At 38.2% G+C, this 16,907-nt stretch overlaps 1 protein-coding gene across 1 annotated transcript in view; it reads right to left on the reverse strand.

The window, feature by feature from the left end:
* Positions 1 to 16,907, reverse strand: part of LOC125226395 — a 190,294-nt gene that overhangs the window by 163,178 nt on the left and 10,209 nt on the right. The window contains exons 3-12 of the mRNA XM_048130367.1: positions 13,162 to 13,346; positions 10,026 to 10,144; positions 8,976 to 9,106; positions 8,208 to 8,287; positions 6,684 to 6,839; positions 5,790 to 5,920; positions 4,070 to 4,252; positions 3,666 to 3,771; positions 2,196 to 2,400; positions 941 to 1,151 (exon numbers count right to left, since the gene is read on the reverse strand). Coding sequence (XP_047986324.1) covers positions 941 to 1,151; positions 2,196 to 2,400; positions 3,666 to 3,771; positions 4,070 to 4,252; positions 5,790 to 5,920; positions 6,684 to 6,839; positions 8,208 to 8,287; positions 8,976 to 9,106; positions 10,026 to 10,144; positions 13,162 to 13,346 — 1,507 coding nt within the window. The remainder of the gene's footprint in view (positions 1 to 940; positions 1,152 to 2,195; positions 2,401 to 3,665; positions 3,772 to 4,069; positions 4,253 to 5,789; positions 5,921 to 6,683; positions 6,840 to 8,207; positions 8,288 to 8,975; positions 9,107 to 10,025; positions 10,145 to 13,161; positions 13,347 to 16,907) is intronic.

The following is a 16,907-nucleotide window of genomic DNA, read 5'->3' on the forward strand; positions in this document are numbered from 1 at the left end:
AACATGTCATTTTGATCCTACATGTTCGTATACAATTTTTTTTACTGTGAATTCTAATGTTACCTTTATGTAAAAAATAAAACAATTAATTTTAATATGTCCTAGTAGTCTTCTTAACTAGTGCGTGATGCACATTTATCGAACTGATTGCCATATTACCGGCCGACCGACCGCCGGATTATTAAAAAACTATCATGTCTAAATAATTAAAATTATGTATTATCACTTTGTCGCAAATGCAAAAATCAATAGGTAAAGATATAATTGACAGATAAAAACATAAAATTATACAAATAATTCGATAGATAAAAAAAAACTATCTTGTAAAGCATTTGTGGATAAAGCAGCAACAAAGATCGGCCAGTCTTGATCTAATAACATAATTATATTAAATCTGCTTACTACCTTGAACGAACTAAACTCAACTGAACTTACATCCACTAAATAACTATACCAGAGCTCTGCTAACTGGTTTACCAAGGCCTCACTCATTGCCAGTTATTTGCAGCATATATGGGTCTAAAAGGCTCTGACGACATCTACCGTAAGACCGTTACATTTTTTAAATGGTTACCTAAGTTTCAAGTTAAATTGAAAATCAGAAGTGACACCCTCTTAAGGTAAATGTCGCTCGGGGTACCTATTATAGGATAGGAATATTCGCTGTGTTGGAGGGCATCTTAGTAGCACTGATAAAAAAAGCATTAAGCTTTATCCAAGACAATGAATAAAATGTTTCCACTTTTGAATTATATTGGAAAAACACCAATAGGATTAAGTCTGACTAGCTAACAGTACAATAAGCATCTAAGAGACTGAAGCCTTTAGGCAGCTCAAGAATCCCTATCAAGCAGCGCGAACGAGATATACTAGAATGGATTTTCTTGCCGCTCCACCCGCTTCCTCACTTGCGATATCCTTCAGTCACGATTGTACTTACCGGATGATGGTGTTGCCTGCCATCCCGCCGTTGACACGGCTCCTGATCCGAGTTGCCATTGGACGAGGAGGGCGTGGTCGCGTAGCACTGGTTGTCGAACATGACGTTGTCCGACGGCGGCGACATGTCGCGCTCCCCTCCCCCGCCCAACTCGAGGTACAGGCCGCGGCCAGGGTACCCGCTCGGTGCGGCGCCGACACCCACGCCGCGGCTGTAAAGGTAGTGGTTTGAGTTGTTGACAAACTTGTAGGCAGAGGGCCGTTTACGGCAGGATATTATTTCTGACTGGGTAGACAAGAGGTAAGTCAATCCGTTAAAGAACGCGGTCACTTACCTCTTGTCTCGTATATCGTTGTTATGTCTCGATTTTTCACTCTATTCTTTCGTATTAGACAAGTATAGGTAATAACTACGAAGCGTCAACTATTCGCCTCATGTTTACGCAGCTTGAAGCTTTACATTAATGAGTATGTACGACAGTTGCGCTCTGCAACGATTAAAGTTTATTATGCTACTAAAAGTATTAAATAATTTACACGATAAACAATATAAGCTATGGAATAGTCAACTAACTAGTTAACGTAGTGAATCTAAGCTACGTCGGTACATGGCATTCAATTAAGAGTGATCATGTTCACAAGCTAATACTGAATAATTTATGGTAACAATTTCTATGAATGAAGGTCATAATTGCACTCAACGCCGTTCTAAATAACCATTACTATATATGATTATTTGATTAACTACACTAGACAACATGCAGCGATGCGGTAGAAAGTATCTAAGTGTCTAAGCCGCATGCCGCAACTAAGAAGCTGACATGTTACCAGAAGTAATTATATATGTAATAATACTACTAGAAGTGATTTGGGAGCCCGAAAGATTTTAATTTTTAAATGTGATCAGGAACACACTTGCTTGTCTGTATCTATCACTCTTCCAAATGAATGAGAGTGACAACTGCGTATTATTTGTTATGAAGCGTTAACGATTGGCTTGTTATTTATGTGGCCAGATGAGCACACTGCAAAAATATGCAAGCCTGCTACTATTAAAGCATGATTAAATTCTAGCGTTTTTCCTTATAAACGATGAAATTTCGACAGTGAATTGGATAATGAAAAGCGCGAGAATGATGTTTCTAACATGTCTCAAAAGCATACCGTTAGCCTCTTTAGTAGACTTTGTTTTTCCTAACATCGCTGACGGCAGCCCTGGTGTGTAAAGCAAGCATTTCTACCTATCGGAAGAATACCGCTGAGAGGATTGCCGGCTGTTGTTGTTCGCGGCGTGCGTGTGATGCGCGTGGTGCAAGTGCGGGCCGTGGCGGTGCGGATGGGCCCCGCACGCGGGCGGGCAAGGGCCGGCGCCGCCGTACCGCCGTCGACCCATCTCGGGGGATGTTACAGGACTCTCCGTTGAGGGCATTGGCTTGAGCATGCGTTTCAGAGTGCTTGAATCTGGAAAGAAATGTCATATTCATTATAAAAAGTCTAATCATCATAAGTTAGATTAAGCAATATAAAAGGTGTAGAAGGATTTTTTTTGAGGTCATGATTATTGAACCTAAGTCGGCTGCGAGTCTCACCTTGGAAGCGACGTACAAGTATATACCGGACGCTGTGGATACTGCTGGACTCTGGGTTAAACTCTTAACTAAGGAGTTCGGCAAGCGTTTACGGGATTAGGGTAATGATAGCCGCTTTGTCTCCGCTGGTCCAACAACAAGTTTCCATCGCCATACAGCCTGGGAATGCGACCAACGTAATAGAAATATTGTACATTTCGGCCGGTTTTGGTGCAAGGTGGGGATGGGAATAGTCTGTATATGTTTTTGTTTGTATTCTATAAACTATGCCCACCATGATATACGGTGCCGAGACATGGACGCTCACTAAGCTCATGGCTGTGCATAAGATACGGGTAGCACAGGGAGTGATGGAGCGTACCATGTTCAGCATTAAGCTTCAAGATCGAGTGAAAAATGTCGGGATCCGACGCCGTACCAAGATGCGGAACGTGGGTGACCTCATTTCCAAACTCAAATGGAATTGAGCGGGACATATTTATTGCCAGGAAGAGTGATTGCATGTGGATCAAAATGTTAACCAAATGGTGGTCGCTTTCGGATGTAAGAAGCGCCTGACATCCGTTGGCTCGTTGGGTGGATGACATTAGAAAAACTGTGGGGCACCTCTGGATGCGATTAGCTCAGGGTGCGTAGCCGAATGGCACAAACGCTCACGAAACGCTCACGAAACGCTCACGAAACGAAACGCTGGTAGATATCTATCTCTATCGCTCGTGCGTATTGGCGCGACAGAGCCAGACTAACTGGCGCGGCGTTTCGTTTTCGTTTGGCGTCGGAGAAATGCCATTCGGCTACGCACGCAGGACCGGGATAAATAGAGTACACGAAGGGAGGCCTATGTATGCTCAGCAGTGAGAGACTAACGGCTGAAATGATGATGATGATAATGCAACTCACATTAACAAAATCTGCACCATACGTTTTCTTCATTTAGATCCGGTTAGAAGTCTTACTTCTTTCTTGGATTCACACCATGTAGTTAATGCAATATCACCACACCATTATAATGCAGTTGTTCCAAAATGATGTGGTTACTATGGGACGGTTGAGTCTATGTTGGAATTGTCAATTGATATTCATAAAAGGATTGTCTTGTGAAAGACCACTAAGAAGCTATTCGTGGTTAGCTCTTACCCATATTCATATCTTCTGTGCTCTTTGACTTTGTGCGACGCGAGCCCGAGGTGTTGTTGTTGATGACGTTGTGATGGTGCATCGAGTGCCGGTCCGACTCCCGCGACTGAAAAAAATGAAAATAGTGTTTTAAATACTTGTAGGATTTAATATTGGTGGTAGAAAATCAATTCGAGTTTGAATTCTTAGAAAAATCGGTTTTAATACACGTTGTAAATCACCTGGAAGGTAGTAAGTATTTCAAACTTTGTCTATTTTTTTTCTAGCCCTTTAACGTTCCATTTAGATTGTTGAAACATTTCTTTTCTATTTACAGCCAACGGTAGGGGCAAGGTCGTTTCTTGAAAAACATGAATGCAAGTATATCTTCAAACAAGGAAATGGATTATGTTTGATGATCTCACCGATTCGTTCCCATCTCCATAGTCGATGCTCTTAGTGTGCTGCAGATGTTCCTTGCCCGGCCTCGTGGATGTAGACGAGGACTTGGATGTTGTGAGCGTCCCGCCAGCTTGCACACCTTCTGACTTGAGATCCTGGCCGTGCTGCGCTGAGGCCCCGCCCGACGCTTGGGAATCTTCGTTAGTCTGTGTAATAAAGTCATATTTTGATTTCTGTGTTCGAAAGTTGCAGGTGATCGGTCAAATGGAGTATAATATACATCCTGTAGGTATCTTGATAATCAAACCAATGTGAGTAGGCTAACCTTTAAATAAGTAAAGTAGTTCAGGGTACGTAGCCAAATGGCACAAACGCTCAAGAAACGAAACGCTCGCAGATATCTATCTCTATAGCTCTTACGTATTAGTGCGACAGAGCCAGACTACCTTTCGCGGCGATTCGTTTTCGTTTCGCGTCGTAGAAATTCCATTCGGCTACGGGGCCAGGCTGGGTAAAGATCGTTTCTATATCTCCTGACATGGCACAGTCGGTAGGATCCCTGACACTTTCTTAGGTAACGGTCCCTTCATGGAGTGTAAGAATTTTCCTCTGATAGAAAGGATTTTTTTGCAGAAAGCATATTGACGGAAGTTACAAATTTTTATTTTAAGATCATTTAATTTCTGTTTTTTTGTTCTTGTGTTCTTTTGTGTTTGTTTTAAGTGTCAAAAAAAATTTTAATCGGCGTCATAACACTTTTCATTGTGTTGCGACAAATGCAATGTTATCCTTTTCTGAAACCACCCTGAGCAATGTAACTTCATATTTACCTAAATTCAGACTTATTTTGATGTTGTATAAATGTTTTCAAATGTTAATTCGATTCAATAAAATTTTTGCCGAGATTAAGCCGAAAATAAGCTAAGGTCATTATTTTCACGGGTACAAGATTAGGCCCAATTAACCTTTAATGAAAGTCTGAGACTAAATTTCAATCACTGACTCCTACTTGCGTTTTAATAGATACTTATTAAAACAATATTTTACTTCCCATGTCTGGCTGGATCACGTGGGCAGGTTATGGGCTATTTTTATTAGCAAAGGCGTAACCTTTTGTTTGTCGTGGGTGTGATCAACAGAGGCCGTAATTTGTAATGTGTCAACTTGGTTATTGCTGTTTGTGAGAAGTAGTGTTGTTGGCGTCATCTAATCTGTAATATAATATCCTACATACCCACAAACAGAACGGGACACACATTGAGAAGGTTGTCTTATTTTTGTCTATTTTAACTGTGTTGAAAATAAAGCTAAATTTCGTGTTTAATTTCTAAGTGGAGGAAGAGAGGGGAGGCCTTTGCCCAGCAGTGGGACACTAACGCAGGCTAGAAAAAAAACAAAATTCTAAGCATTGATTTTAATTTCTGAATCAAAGTGCTTATATATGATATTGAAACAGTTGTACACATATCACTACTAGATCACTATCAGCACTAATAGAATCAGACCATACTAAATTGGCAACAATTTTAATAGTCTGTCAAAAACTTAGCTTGCTACGATTTTATACAGGTGCCAGTAACTATAAACGCATCATATTTATTAATTGCTGAAATAGATAACATGTGAAAAAAAAAAGAGAGAGAGAGAAGAAGACGTGGCCTACGATGGAGTGAGCTCGCCCAGAAGATGCAAGAAAACTTTTTAAAGGATTTTCAACAAGCAAACTTTTTGAAAATAACTTACATTTGTGCCATGTGTGCCAACGGAGGCGGTAACGGTTTTAGGCGCCGTTGAAGTGTTGGTGGTCATAGTGGATGTTTCCTGGGACTTCGGGGGCCGCGTTGGCGGCTGCGAGTCAGTCTGACGAGCTGCAGCTGAAAATATTTGAAACCAATTAAATGGAATATTTTCTTTGGCTGGTGAAGAATATTTGACATAACTTTAAATTATCTAAAACAAAATTAACCTTTCTTGATAGTACCAGCTATTATATCTGGATACGAAGTTTTATGATGACATGGACTGTTTCGAGTTGATGACTTTTAAGTATCACTGCACTTTTGACTTGTTGACTAAACTGCTTTCTTTTTTCGTCGGTGGAATTTGCTTACTTACTTACTCGTATCGTAGACAACTGACTTCCATCAAACATGACTAAGAACAATCCCGACTAATTCAGCTTTCGAACCAAAAAAAAACGAAATCTAAATCGGTTCATCCGTTCAGGGAGCTACTATACCACAGACAGGTAGACACGCCAAACTATAACACCCCGTCGTTTTTGTGTCGGAGGTTATAAAGGAGACTAGACGGTTCTATGACTGCAAAAGCTTCGTATTGGTGCCGACTGGTGAGCTAGCTGTGACTCGATAATCTTATCGTACAGCTCGATGAACAATCACTTTGTTAGTATGTACTGTTATGATCTTTTTTATATTAAAGGAAAAAATGGAAAAATTTACGCCTCCGGCGGGACTTGAAATGGTGCGGGTTCAAGTCCCGCCGGAGGCGTAAATTTTTCCATTTTTTCCTTTAATATAAAAATGTTTAGAATCGTTAGCAGACGTTTCTGCTTAATAAAAATTAATTTGTTATGATCTTGTTTTTTTTTTTCAAATATGTACTGTATAAGCTTACGTTTTGGCGGAGGCTGGTGAGCTGGCTGTGAGCCGGTGACGTTGTCGTACAGCGAAGTAGATGAGGTTGCCGCAGCCACCTTGTCTGTGCGTGCGGCGGCCGCACTCGCCTCGGCTTCCATGGCGCGCGCTGACGTGCGGGGTAATGTCGAAGAACCTATATACATAAGAAATATTTGTAAGTAATATGTTTTGAAATAATTTCGTAAGATTTTAGGGTGTGTAAACAAGTTTCTAGTCTCTGCCTATCACTCTTCCATATTGGTCAGACCGAGCCAGTTCCGTTTTGTACATCACGGAGCGTTATTGACTAGTCCGGTAGTTTAATGAAAAGTGTCTTGGTCAGGTATTTTCATCCTACTGTACGATTGATTGATTGGTGTGTCTTTAGGCAACGCTAAATATAGATTTGATGGATGGGATAATAGTTATTTTTATTATTATAGACTGATCGGCGATAGACCCTGGTCACATCGGAAGGAACGTAAAAACAGAGTCTAAGATAGAACTCACCGATGCAGTATAGCAAGGAGCCATTTTAGCTGCTTCCAATTCGATTTATCGTAGTAGATCTTTATTCAAATGTAATCGGTACGAATATTTACAACGTTACAAAACTAAATAATTTTAAATGTGTAAAACAAAAGAACAAAAATAAAATTTGAAATCTAAAAAAAATAAGTCTGTTATTTGTGTTTATTTAGTAACAATTAATAGACTCCAAAATTTCCAACCATGGGCAACGAAACAACGATTGTCTAACATAACGTCAGAGCTAATTTGTTTACGAATTCATCCAATTAGTGAGGAGATTATCTGGTTGTAAGGCAAGAGGATTACATTTGGATATTTTTAATTAGCATACCTACATAGTTAGTCAGCCATATAATGGGCCAGCCAAATAAATGACAACCAAAGATGAATCAAGATTTCAAGGGTAATGTTTTTCAAGAACAGCAGTAAACTGCCGTATTTGAACTGTGCTTCTAAGACGTGATTGCGACATAATATCGACCTGCCAGTGACGAAAATGCATAGATTTCATTGGTTCAAAAGAAACACACGTAATGAGCTCATTATGCAACTATATCAAAAAACTTAAATGGTCGTGTACTGTAAAACGTTATAAGATTACATTTGCGAATAAGTAATTCGCAGCTCGTGTCGATTTAAAACACGTTCTACGTTCGTGTTTTAATTTATCGCCACTCGTTTCGAATTTCTTATTTATCGCACTTGTATCGTGATGTACATACATACATACATATAATCACGCCTGTATCCTATAAGGGGTTAGGCAGAGCACATGAACTACTAAGTTTTAGTGCCACTCTTGGCAAAAAGGGGTTAAAAGAAATCTAAATTGTGGCATTGCAGTGACAGGTTGCCAGCCTCTCGCCTACGCCACAATTTCACCCATATCCCACAGTCGATTTCTACAACACCCACGGGAAGAAAGGGGGTGGTGAAATTCTTAACCCGTCACCACACGGGAATCGTGATGTTACTATTGAAATACACTTACGGTATCTCGGATCTTGAGCCCTGAGTCGAGCATACTGCTCCTGCGACATGCATGTGCACTGCGGCTCGCGGTAGTTCAGACTGTAACACAAACACAAACTCACTCACTATACGATACAAATGTAATTCTAATTTATAGTGCATCTAGACCAACTTTACGACAAACTCCTTAAGCACATTAAATGCTATAACAGGCATAACTACGTCGAATATTAAAGACCATAATAAGGTAATGTAATGTTAATGTTGCACAATACACGTCTAAATTGTTTTAAACAATTCGCACAAGGGTGCGCCTCGCACCTTTAGCGAAAAAAAAACTATTATTACTCAGCAATATTAAAATGAACGTTCCCAAATAACAATATTTTGTCAATCGCAATTTTGATAAGATTTCTTAATAGCTGAATAAAATCATCATTATCTGCTCCCGAATAGTTGGTCTTCCATTACGTTAAGTTTGGAACTGGGTGTGTAACAAAGCCATAATAAAAAGGAAGTTGATATAAAATGAAATTTCCACCAAAATTATAATGAACATGAGATATTAGTTGAGCCACTATAATCACTTTTCAACTACTTGTACTTTTCATCTTTACTTTTTTATTTTTTTTTCTCTTTAACTATGCCTTCATGGTATCGGTGGTAAAGCTTTAAGTCCTTCCTTTTGTTTGTATAAAGTGAGTACTTATTATTATTTCATAAGTCAAAATCATATTTATTTAAGATTTATTTAAGTCTGTATAAGTTAATGCGTTTACAAGATTACCTGGATCGATTAGGACTGGCCGGCGTGGAGAGTGGTTTCCTCTTGGCCTTCATCTTCTGTTTGCTGCCCGGCGGTTCTAGCTTTAGGCTGTAGCTCGAAGATGCCTTACGCGAGAATTTAAAGGATGGTGACTAAAATAACAAACAATTATTCGTAAATGTAACTTCCCACCTTTTTTATTTATTTTAATTGCATTGGCAGGATGTGCTGGGAGCCAGAATTGTACAGCGCGTAAACGTAATAAGGGCGATAAATGAAACCAGGTGTATAATTCAATATTGTTATCATTAATTAAGAGGTGTTTTTGATTTACTCTTAATTTTCACCCCAATGAATTTTTGAAAAAAATCTCCGCAGCAATGTACTGTAAACGTGGTTGCGATGACAATCAATGACAACTGTCAACGAGCGTTTAACGGGAGTGTGTTTGCATTACGTTGCGGGCCGAATTAATTTGTATCGATAAAAAAAATATTTCAATTTTAAGTAAAAGTTATCTAATTACATTTTATACGTCCTATACTCACCACCGTTAAGAGGTTCGCCCGTATTAGGTTTACACCCTGTATATGGAAGTCGTTCTGAGATTGAAAGTGTTATAGTTTAGATCGTGCCATTCACAGTGGAATATAACCATAGTGCAAAAGTAGCAAAATTCTACAGGCCAGCGGCCCAATGTGAATGTAAAAAAAAACAGAGTTTTGTTCAGAATTCTATTTTCTCCAAGAGAATCATCATACATTTGTGTGTCAGGTACATATTAGTCCTGTGCCTGAGCTCGGAGTTCCTTGGTTTTATAATTTACTACGGGCTCCGAACTAGCTGAAACCGGTGATGTTCATTCACAAAATCACATGCCCCGTTGTATTGTCTTTACATCAATGTTTAGATGTCGAATTTAAATTCGCGATTAATCGTGAATGACACGATTTGTTGTGCTTAAGGGGATAGTTTAAAAGTTTAATAATTAATCAATCTTTAAAGTTTAGTATCTGTTGTAACTGGAGGGAAGGTGGAAGCAGTGAGCAGTTTGACGGTTTAGTAACTTACGCAGCACTCCTTGAATTGCTTGGCGTCGATCGGCGAGGTGAAGTTCAGGCCCCAAGTGTCGTTGGTCATGGGGTCCTTCCAGTACACGAAGCATTCTGATGCTTGACCGATCCGAGTTCCTGCAACATTTCTTTGTTATAGACATCACCGTCATGACCATTTTCACCATTTGCATTTCAATATTTAAGTACTTAGGTGCAGATTTTTACATGTTAATGGGGACCCTGGTGTGTTAAAGCTACATAAATTTTGCGGTAATACGTCTTTGACATATCAGTTTCAGTAGTATTATGCATTACATATGCAGGAACCAGTAGACGGTGAGCCAACTTAACGTCTCAAAAGTCATAAATGACGTTGTTTCAACCTACTGCTTTCTTTTTCGTCACCTAAAGATCATCTTATTATATAAGTAGGCACATATTGCTTCAATTCAATTTTCAATTTCATTTATTTAAAGGACCAACTGAGATCATTGTTTTTAGTACGCAATTACATAATAATAAATGACTTAAATATATCGTTAGTATTCTACATATCTAAATTATCTAACAATCAATACTTATACTTATAGATAGGTAGTTAAATAGATATTTACCATGTCATGTTTACCACCATTTTACTACAGCATATTCTCAAACAACACAATAAGCTCAATGAGTGTCACTTCTACATATTTACAACCTACTTGATACAAGCTCTGTAACACACTAGCCGGGTATTATTACTTACAATATCAATGCCATACGATTCGTTGCATAATTTTGTAGACTCAGCGGCTCGATACACCCGAAATACACACATTAGTGCTCTAATTCTCGAAACTAATGCAGACTTTTGAAACCTCTGCACTGCAGTACCTGACGCTAATCTATTAATAAACTAATTTATCAAATTTACTTCATTTATGCTCGACTTCGCGTCAGAGAGAGTAGGAGGTATAAATTCAAAACGCTTTCAAACTCAAATGACTGAATTTTCATACTTGTTATCCTTGTTTATATTTTGTAATTTACCTCCTATTGTCGCTTTGTAATTTGCATAAAAGCATTTGTATTCTACTCTTCTCTGGTGTAAGTTATTCAGTATCAATACTTCTCAGAGTGTCCGCGTTCGACTTCAGACATAGTGGATTTCAGTCGATTGCTTGTGTACCTACTATCTAGTGTAAATTTAAAACTAGGTTACAGCGGCCTCGAGAGTATCTCCCGAATTGCCCTCCTTTGTAGACGGTACGAGCACATACGCTAACGTGGAGATAAAACTATCGTGAGGTAAATGTTGTACGGAGTACTGAGATTTGAAACTGAGAATTATTACATTAGGTACGTTAGAATTTAAAGAACATTAGGTATCATGAAAAAGAAAACGTTTCGCTTATCAACCCCTCGTATGCGGTCTGTCAATTGGACGGTGTTATGGAATAGCGAACTAAGCGCCAAAATCCGAAAAAAAAGTTATGAATGCAGTTCGGATATAAATGTGATAATCTATAGTATTGATTATTTCTTTGTTGAAAAATCATGCTTACAGCCTTATTTTAAGGGGTAGAATCAAGCGACACGTTAAAATTTGTATGGCCCTGTGTACTAAGTCCTTACGTAAAAACGAATTGAACGCCAAATTTACTTTTACAAATTATAATAAGCGTATATTCTAAATCGCAAAATCGAGTTAAACGCCATAAAGATGTTATTAATTCGTTTTGGTTTAAAGTTTTGATGATTTATAAACGCAATATCGATTTAACCGCCCTATTGGTGTCGTTTAATTCGTTGTTACATATTTGAAATTGCAGGATATTTCGCTTAATGAGAACTAAGTATCAAGAGGTTTTGTTATATCATAATATCTTATGTGTGTAATCCTGGCTAGTACTAATGAATTATTATTAGTTACAATGCCAATTTTGCCATATATGCTGATTTTTTTGACATTTATTAAAAAAAGTTGATTGCAGAACAAAACTAAATTGTTAGACGGATTAGTCCTAATCATTGTGGAGGAAAACATTGAATTGTTAATTTATTTACAATAGCACTATTTACTCAAATATATGGAATTTTATTTTATTCCAGTATTCACTTTACCTCTAACAATTTGCATTAAAGAATCAAGCGACAAAATATGTCTCATAGTACGCTACGGCGAAATAAATTAACCTCATCGCAGTATTAGTTCAATAAAGAATCAAGCGGAAAAACGTTAATAACTTCGAAACTTAAATAGGTATGGTGTTATTTTTTTTATCAATTTAAATTATGAACACTTTTATAGGTTCAATGTCAAAATTAACTTTTTTTCTTTATAAATGAACTTACAACAACTGATTCAAATTTCAAATCTTTCTAGCTCATTTTCTCGATTTCAACTAACTGTCGCTTGATCGCTTATTCCATAACACTGTCCAATTTTGGTAATTGAAATAGTGACCTTGACATTTAAAGCTATAGATTAAAATTCCCACGCACGGATCCGTGTCTAAGCATACGAGGGGTTAACAAATCCATTTCTTATTATGTATGTACAAAAACCTCTGCTCTGCTCTGCTAACTACTTCACTAGGTTCTTCTTATTTCACTAGGATTTTACCAGTAGTGAAATGTAGTACATATCTACTAGTGATTTTAAATTTACCCAATGATGTGGAGCATGCACTCTGGCAAGTCCTGCAGACACTTGATGTTCACCAGCACCAGGTCTTTGGACATCTGGTGCCACCTAACTATTTGGGAACACTTCGAAAGTTGGGAATACGTCGCCCCATGTAGATTGGTAGACAACTCACCAGGTTTCAGTAGCCGTACTTCGAGGATCTTGTCGACCTGTGAGTTGTATGCGGTGATGTGGAATACTTTCTCTGGCGAGTCCTGCACGCACGTGATGTTCACCGGCACCAGGTGCTGCCGAACCACTTCGTAACACTCCGGAATACGGCCCATGTCTGTAGATTATAGGTATAACTTACCAGATTTCAGTAGCCGCACATCGAGGATCTTGTCAACCTGGCGAGTCCTAAACGCACGTGATGTTCATCGGTACCAGGCATACAGACACCTGGTACTACCGGACCACTTCGGAACACTTCGGAACACTTCAGAATACTTCGGCCCAAGTAGATAGTTAAACAACTTACCAGGTTGCAATAGCCGCACGTCGAGGATCTTGTCGACCTGCGAGTTGTATGCGGTGATGTGGAACACGCATTCTGGCGAGTCCTGCACGCACGTGATGTTCACCGGCACCAGGTCTTCGGACACCTGCTGCCACTTGACCGTGCCTGCTCCGGACGCTGACACATGGAACACTTCGGCCCATAGTCTGGAAAAGTTTTTTGATTAGTCTTCAAGTGTTGGTGAGAAATTCAACTAAGGTACAGCGGGGCAAATCTCGACTGGGGGACAATTGTAACTAATCCATTTTTTCCATTATTACACTATGATGTTAGGTTCTACATGTATCCACTGAACACGCCTACCATATATAACCGGTGGACACTATTCAATATGCAAACATTGTAAAACATGAAAAAAATTAATCAGTTACATTTGCCCCCCAGTCGAGATTTGCCCCGCTGTACCTTAGTACAAATTGACCTCAAACTTGTAAAATTTTGTGACATTGGTATTAATTAACATTATATTGTGGAAAGGTCTTTCTTTCAGATGGCTTTATGTGCATTGGAATATAGACAAGGGCATTTCTGTTTAAAGATGGTGAAAGTTATGAGTATTGTCCACGTCAATGTTGTAAAAGTACCGCTGTGACAATCATCAACTAGAATCATACGTTACGTACCAAGATTCTTTGGACTGTATTGTGATAACAAACAGTAGTTATTTAATAGTTGTTGTTTAAGTTTGTTTTTGGATATATTTTTCATTATGTAGGCCATAACCATGTTGGCGTTTGACTTACTGCAAAAACTATTTCTATCCTCTTCAAACAATTTGTTTGCCACTAACTCTAATTAACCAACTTCAACAATGTCAACATGAAGTCTCGTCTCTTATTACTCATTCCATTAGCCGCTGTTTTCATGTTTGCTCGCTATAAATCGTAAATGACTGACCCGCCATTTGACACAATGCGGCATATTTCGCGTGCGCTAGTACCCCGGCAAACGCACGGAATGGGCTACCCGGTAAATATATAATGATGGGTGTTGTATGAATAATTTTGTCTGTACCTGAGTCAATTATGCCATGTATATTATTTGACATCCACCCGCTATCATCTCATCAGTTACTCGGGACCATGCATATAACTGAGTCGATATATTACTGGATGTATATATGTCGCAGTAAGATAGATAAAGCCGTTATATAGTTATAACCCTAGGAATATAATTATACGTCGTAACATAGTTAAACGAAAGCGATTAATTGCTATCTTACTAAGAATATAACTAAAATACGTTACTAGTTTAGTCATATAGTTATATGACTGGATTCAATTTAGTGAAATGATTGTAGGCAGGAGTGCGGCGGTGCGGCGGAGGTATAGTTATAACCCTAGGGATATAATTATATGCCGTAACATAGCTAAATAAAAGCGATTCATAACCATCTTACTAGGAATATAATTATAATACGGTATTTAAAATTGCAAACGGGACTTAATCGCGTATTACTATGTATTAAGTCCCGTTTTCAATTTTAAATATGTGTAAAAAAATTATACTACTGAACTTAATCCAGTAATATAACTATATTACTTAACTAGAGACGTATTATAATTATATCCCTAGACTAAGTTTAATCCAGTGATATAATTATATAACTAAACTAGTAACGTATTATAATTATATTCCTAGTAAGATGGTAAGGAATCGCTTTAGCTATGTAACGGCATATAATTATATCCCTAGGGTTATAACTATACCTCCGCCGCACTCCTGCCTACAATCATTTCACTAAACTGAATCCAGTCATATAACTATATGACTAAACTAGTAACGTATTATAGTTATATTCCTAGTAAGATAGCAATTAATCGCTTTCGTTTAACTATGTTACGACGTATAATTATATCCCTAGGGTTATAACTATATAACGGCTTTATCTATCTTACTGCGACATATACATGCTACACAAAAAAAGATATTCACGGTGTATATATCTGTAAATACGAGTATAAGGGTACACGTAACTATTATTTTTTGGCATTTTTCATCAAACACATTTTTCATGGTTTTCATACATAATAAATCAATTAATAACAGTGTGGGAGACCCTTAGGAATAACATTAATGCCATAATTAATAATACCTACCAGGAATTTATGAAGGTCGTCGTATTATACTCATTGAGTCATGAAATTTATTTTTTAAACAACTCGATAACAAAATATTGTCTTTGGTTACCGCGATAGTTACTCATGAAATAAAACTATGGAAAACGGATTAAATCGCGTATAATGAATTTAAAATACATCCCGACGTTTCGAACTCTTTACAGCGTTCGTGGTCAACGGGTGACTGAGGAAAAATTACAATGTGCAAAAGCTACCCACATACAAGAAATATGGTATGTATGGTATGTATGTATGGTATGGTTCGTTAATATTTCTTGTATGTGGGTAGCTTTTGCACATTGTAATTTTTCCTCAGTCACCCGTTGACCACGAACGCTGTAAAGAGTTCAAACGTCGGGATGTATTTTAAATTCATTATACGCGATTTAATCCGTTTTCCATAGTTTTATTTCAACTCGATAACAATAAGAGTTAAGAGTGTTAAGACACAAGTTTCTTAGGAAAATTAATTGTAATTGACCGAAGGAACCTTCCCATGAAGTTAACGGAAATCAATAAAAACATGTTGTATAATCAAATGCCATGATTTAAATTAATTGTACGAAGAAAACGTTCAATAATAGACGTTACGATTCATGTTTACAGTGTATTGATAAAATAAGGACATCTAATTGCATAAAACAAACTATTCCAATGAAAGATACCGCAACCATTAGGTTCAGGAAACATCGTTAAAAGTTCCACTGACTTGTCTATTCAAGTTTACTTAAGAAAATTGTATTGGCAAATAAGATCTGCGCAATAAAATTACATTTTCAATGCACATCTCAGCAGGGGTCATCTGAGGGTGGGTGGTCATCTCGAATGGCACAAACGCTCACGAAACGAAACGCTAGTAGATATTTATCTCTATCGCTCTTGCGTATTGGCGAGACAGAGCCAGACTACCTTTCGCGGCGTTTCGTTTTCGTTTCGCGTCGGAGAAATGCCATTCGGCTACGGGTCCAGACCAGTTTAGTTCCAAATAAGTAGGTATTCACTGCTTAGTTTAAATTCAGGAAGAAACAAAGTAGCAGTTGGTTAGGAAGTTACTGCGAGGAATTAGCAGTCAAGCCTTAAGGCAACTTCTGCAGTGCGGTAGACATAGGTACCTACATACATACGTTCACGGTAAACTTTTGTTTACGTAATCTTCTGAGTACAATTACCATAAATTTCTGTATGCTCTAAGTATAGTATGGAATAAAATTTATTGCATATTACATAAAATATATTCCATACTATTATTTAATAATAGTTCATATGTGTACATTGGAAAGCAATTTACAACAGTAACAGTGGAAAAAGTACTGTCTTGGTTAAGACGCACATCTCTTCTGGATAACTGTTACACCGCTCCGTCATCTAGTTCTGGTTCCATAGCCGAATAGCATTTCTGCGACGCGAAACGCCTCCGAAACGCCGCAGAAATGTAGTCTGGCTCTGTCGCGCCAATACGCCAAGAGCGATAGAGATAGATAAAAAAGAAAGAGATATTGTCGTGAGCGTTTCGTGAGCGTTTGTGCATTCGGCTACGCATACAGATCCGTCATCGAAGCCTCAACTGCCAGCGAATCTTTCGGCCGT

This window comes from Leguminivora glycinivorella, chromosome 5 (assembly GCF_023078275.1).
Source record: "Leguminivora glycinivorella isolate SPB_JAAS2020 chromosome 5, LegGlyc_1.1, whole genome shotgun sequence".
Classification (NCBI taxonomy): Eukaryota; Metazoa; Arthropoda; class Insecta; order Lepidoptera; family Tortricidae; genus Leguminivora; species Leguminivora glycinivorella.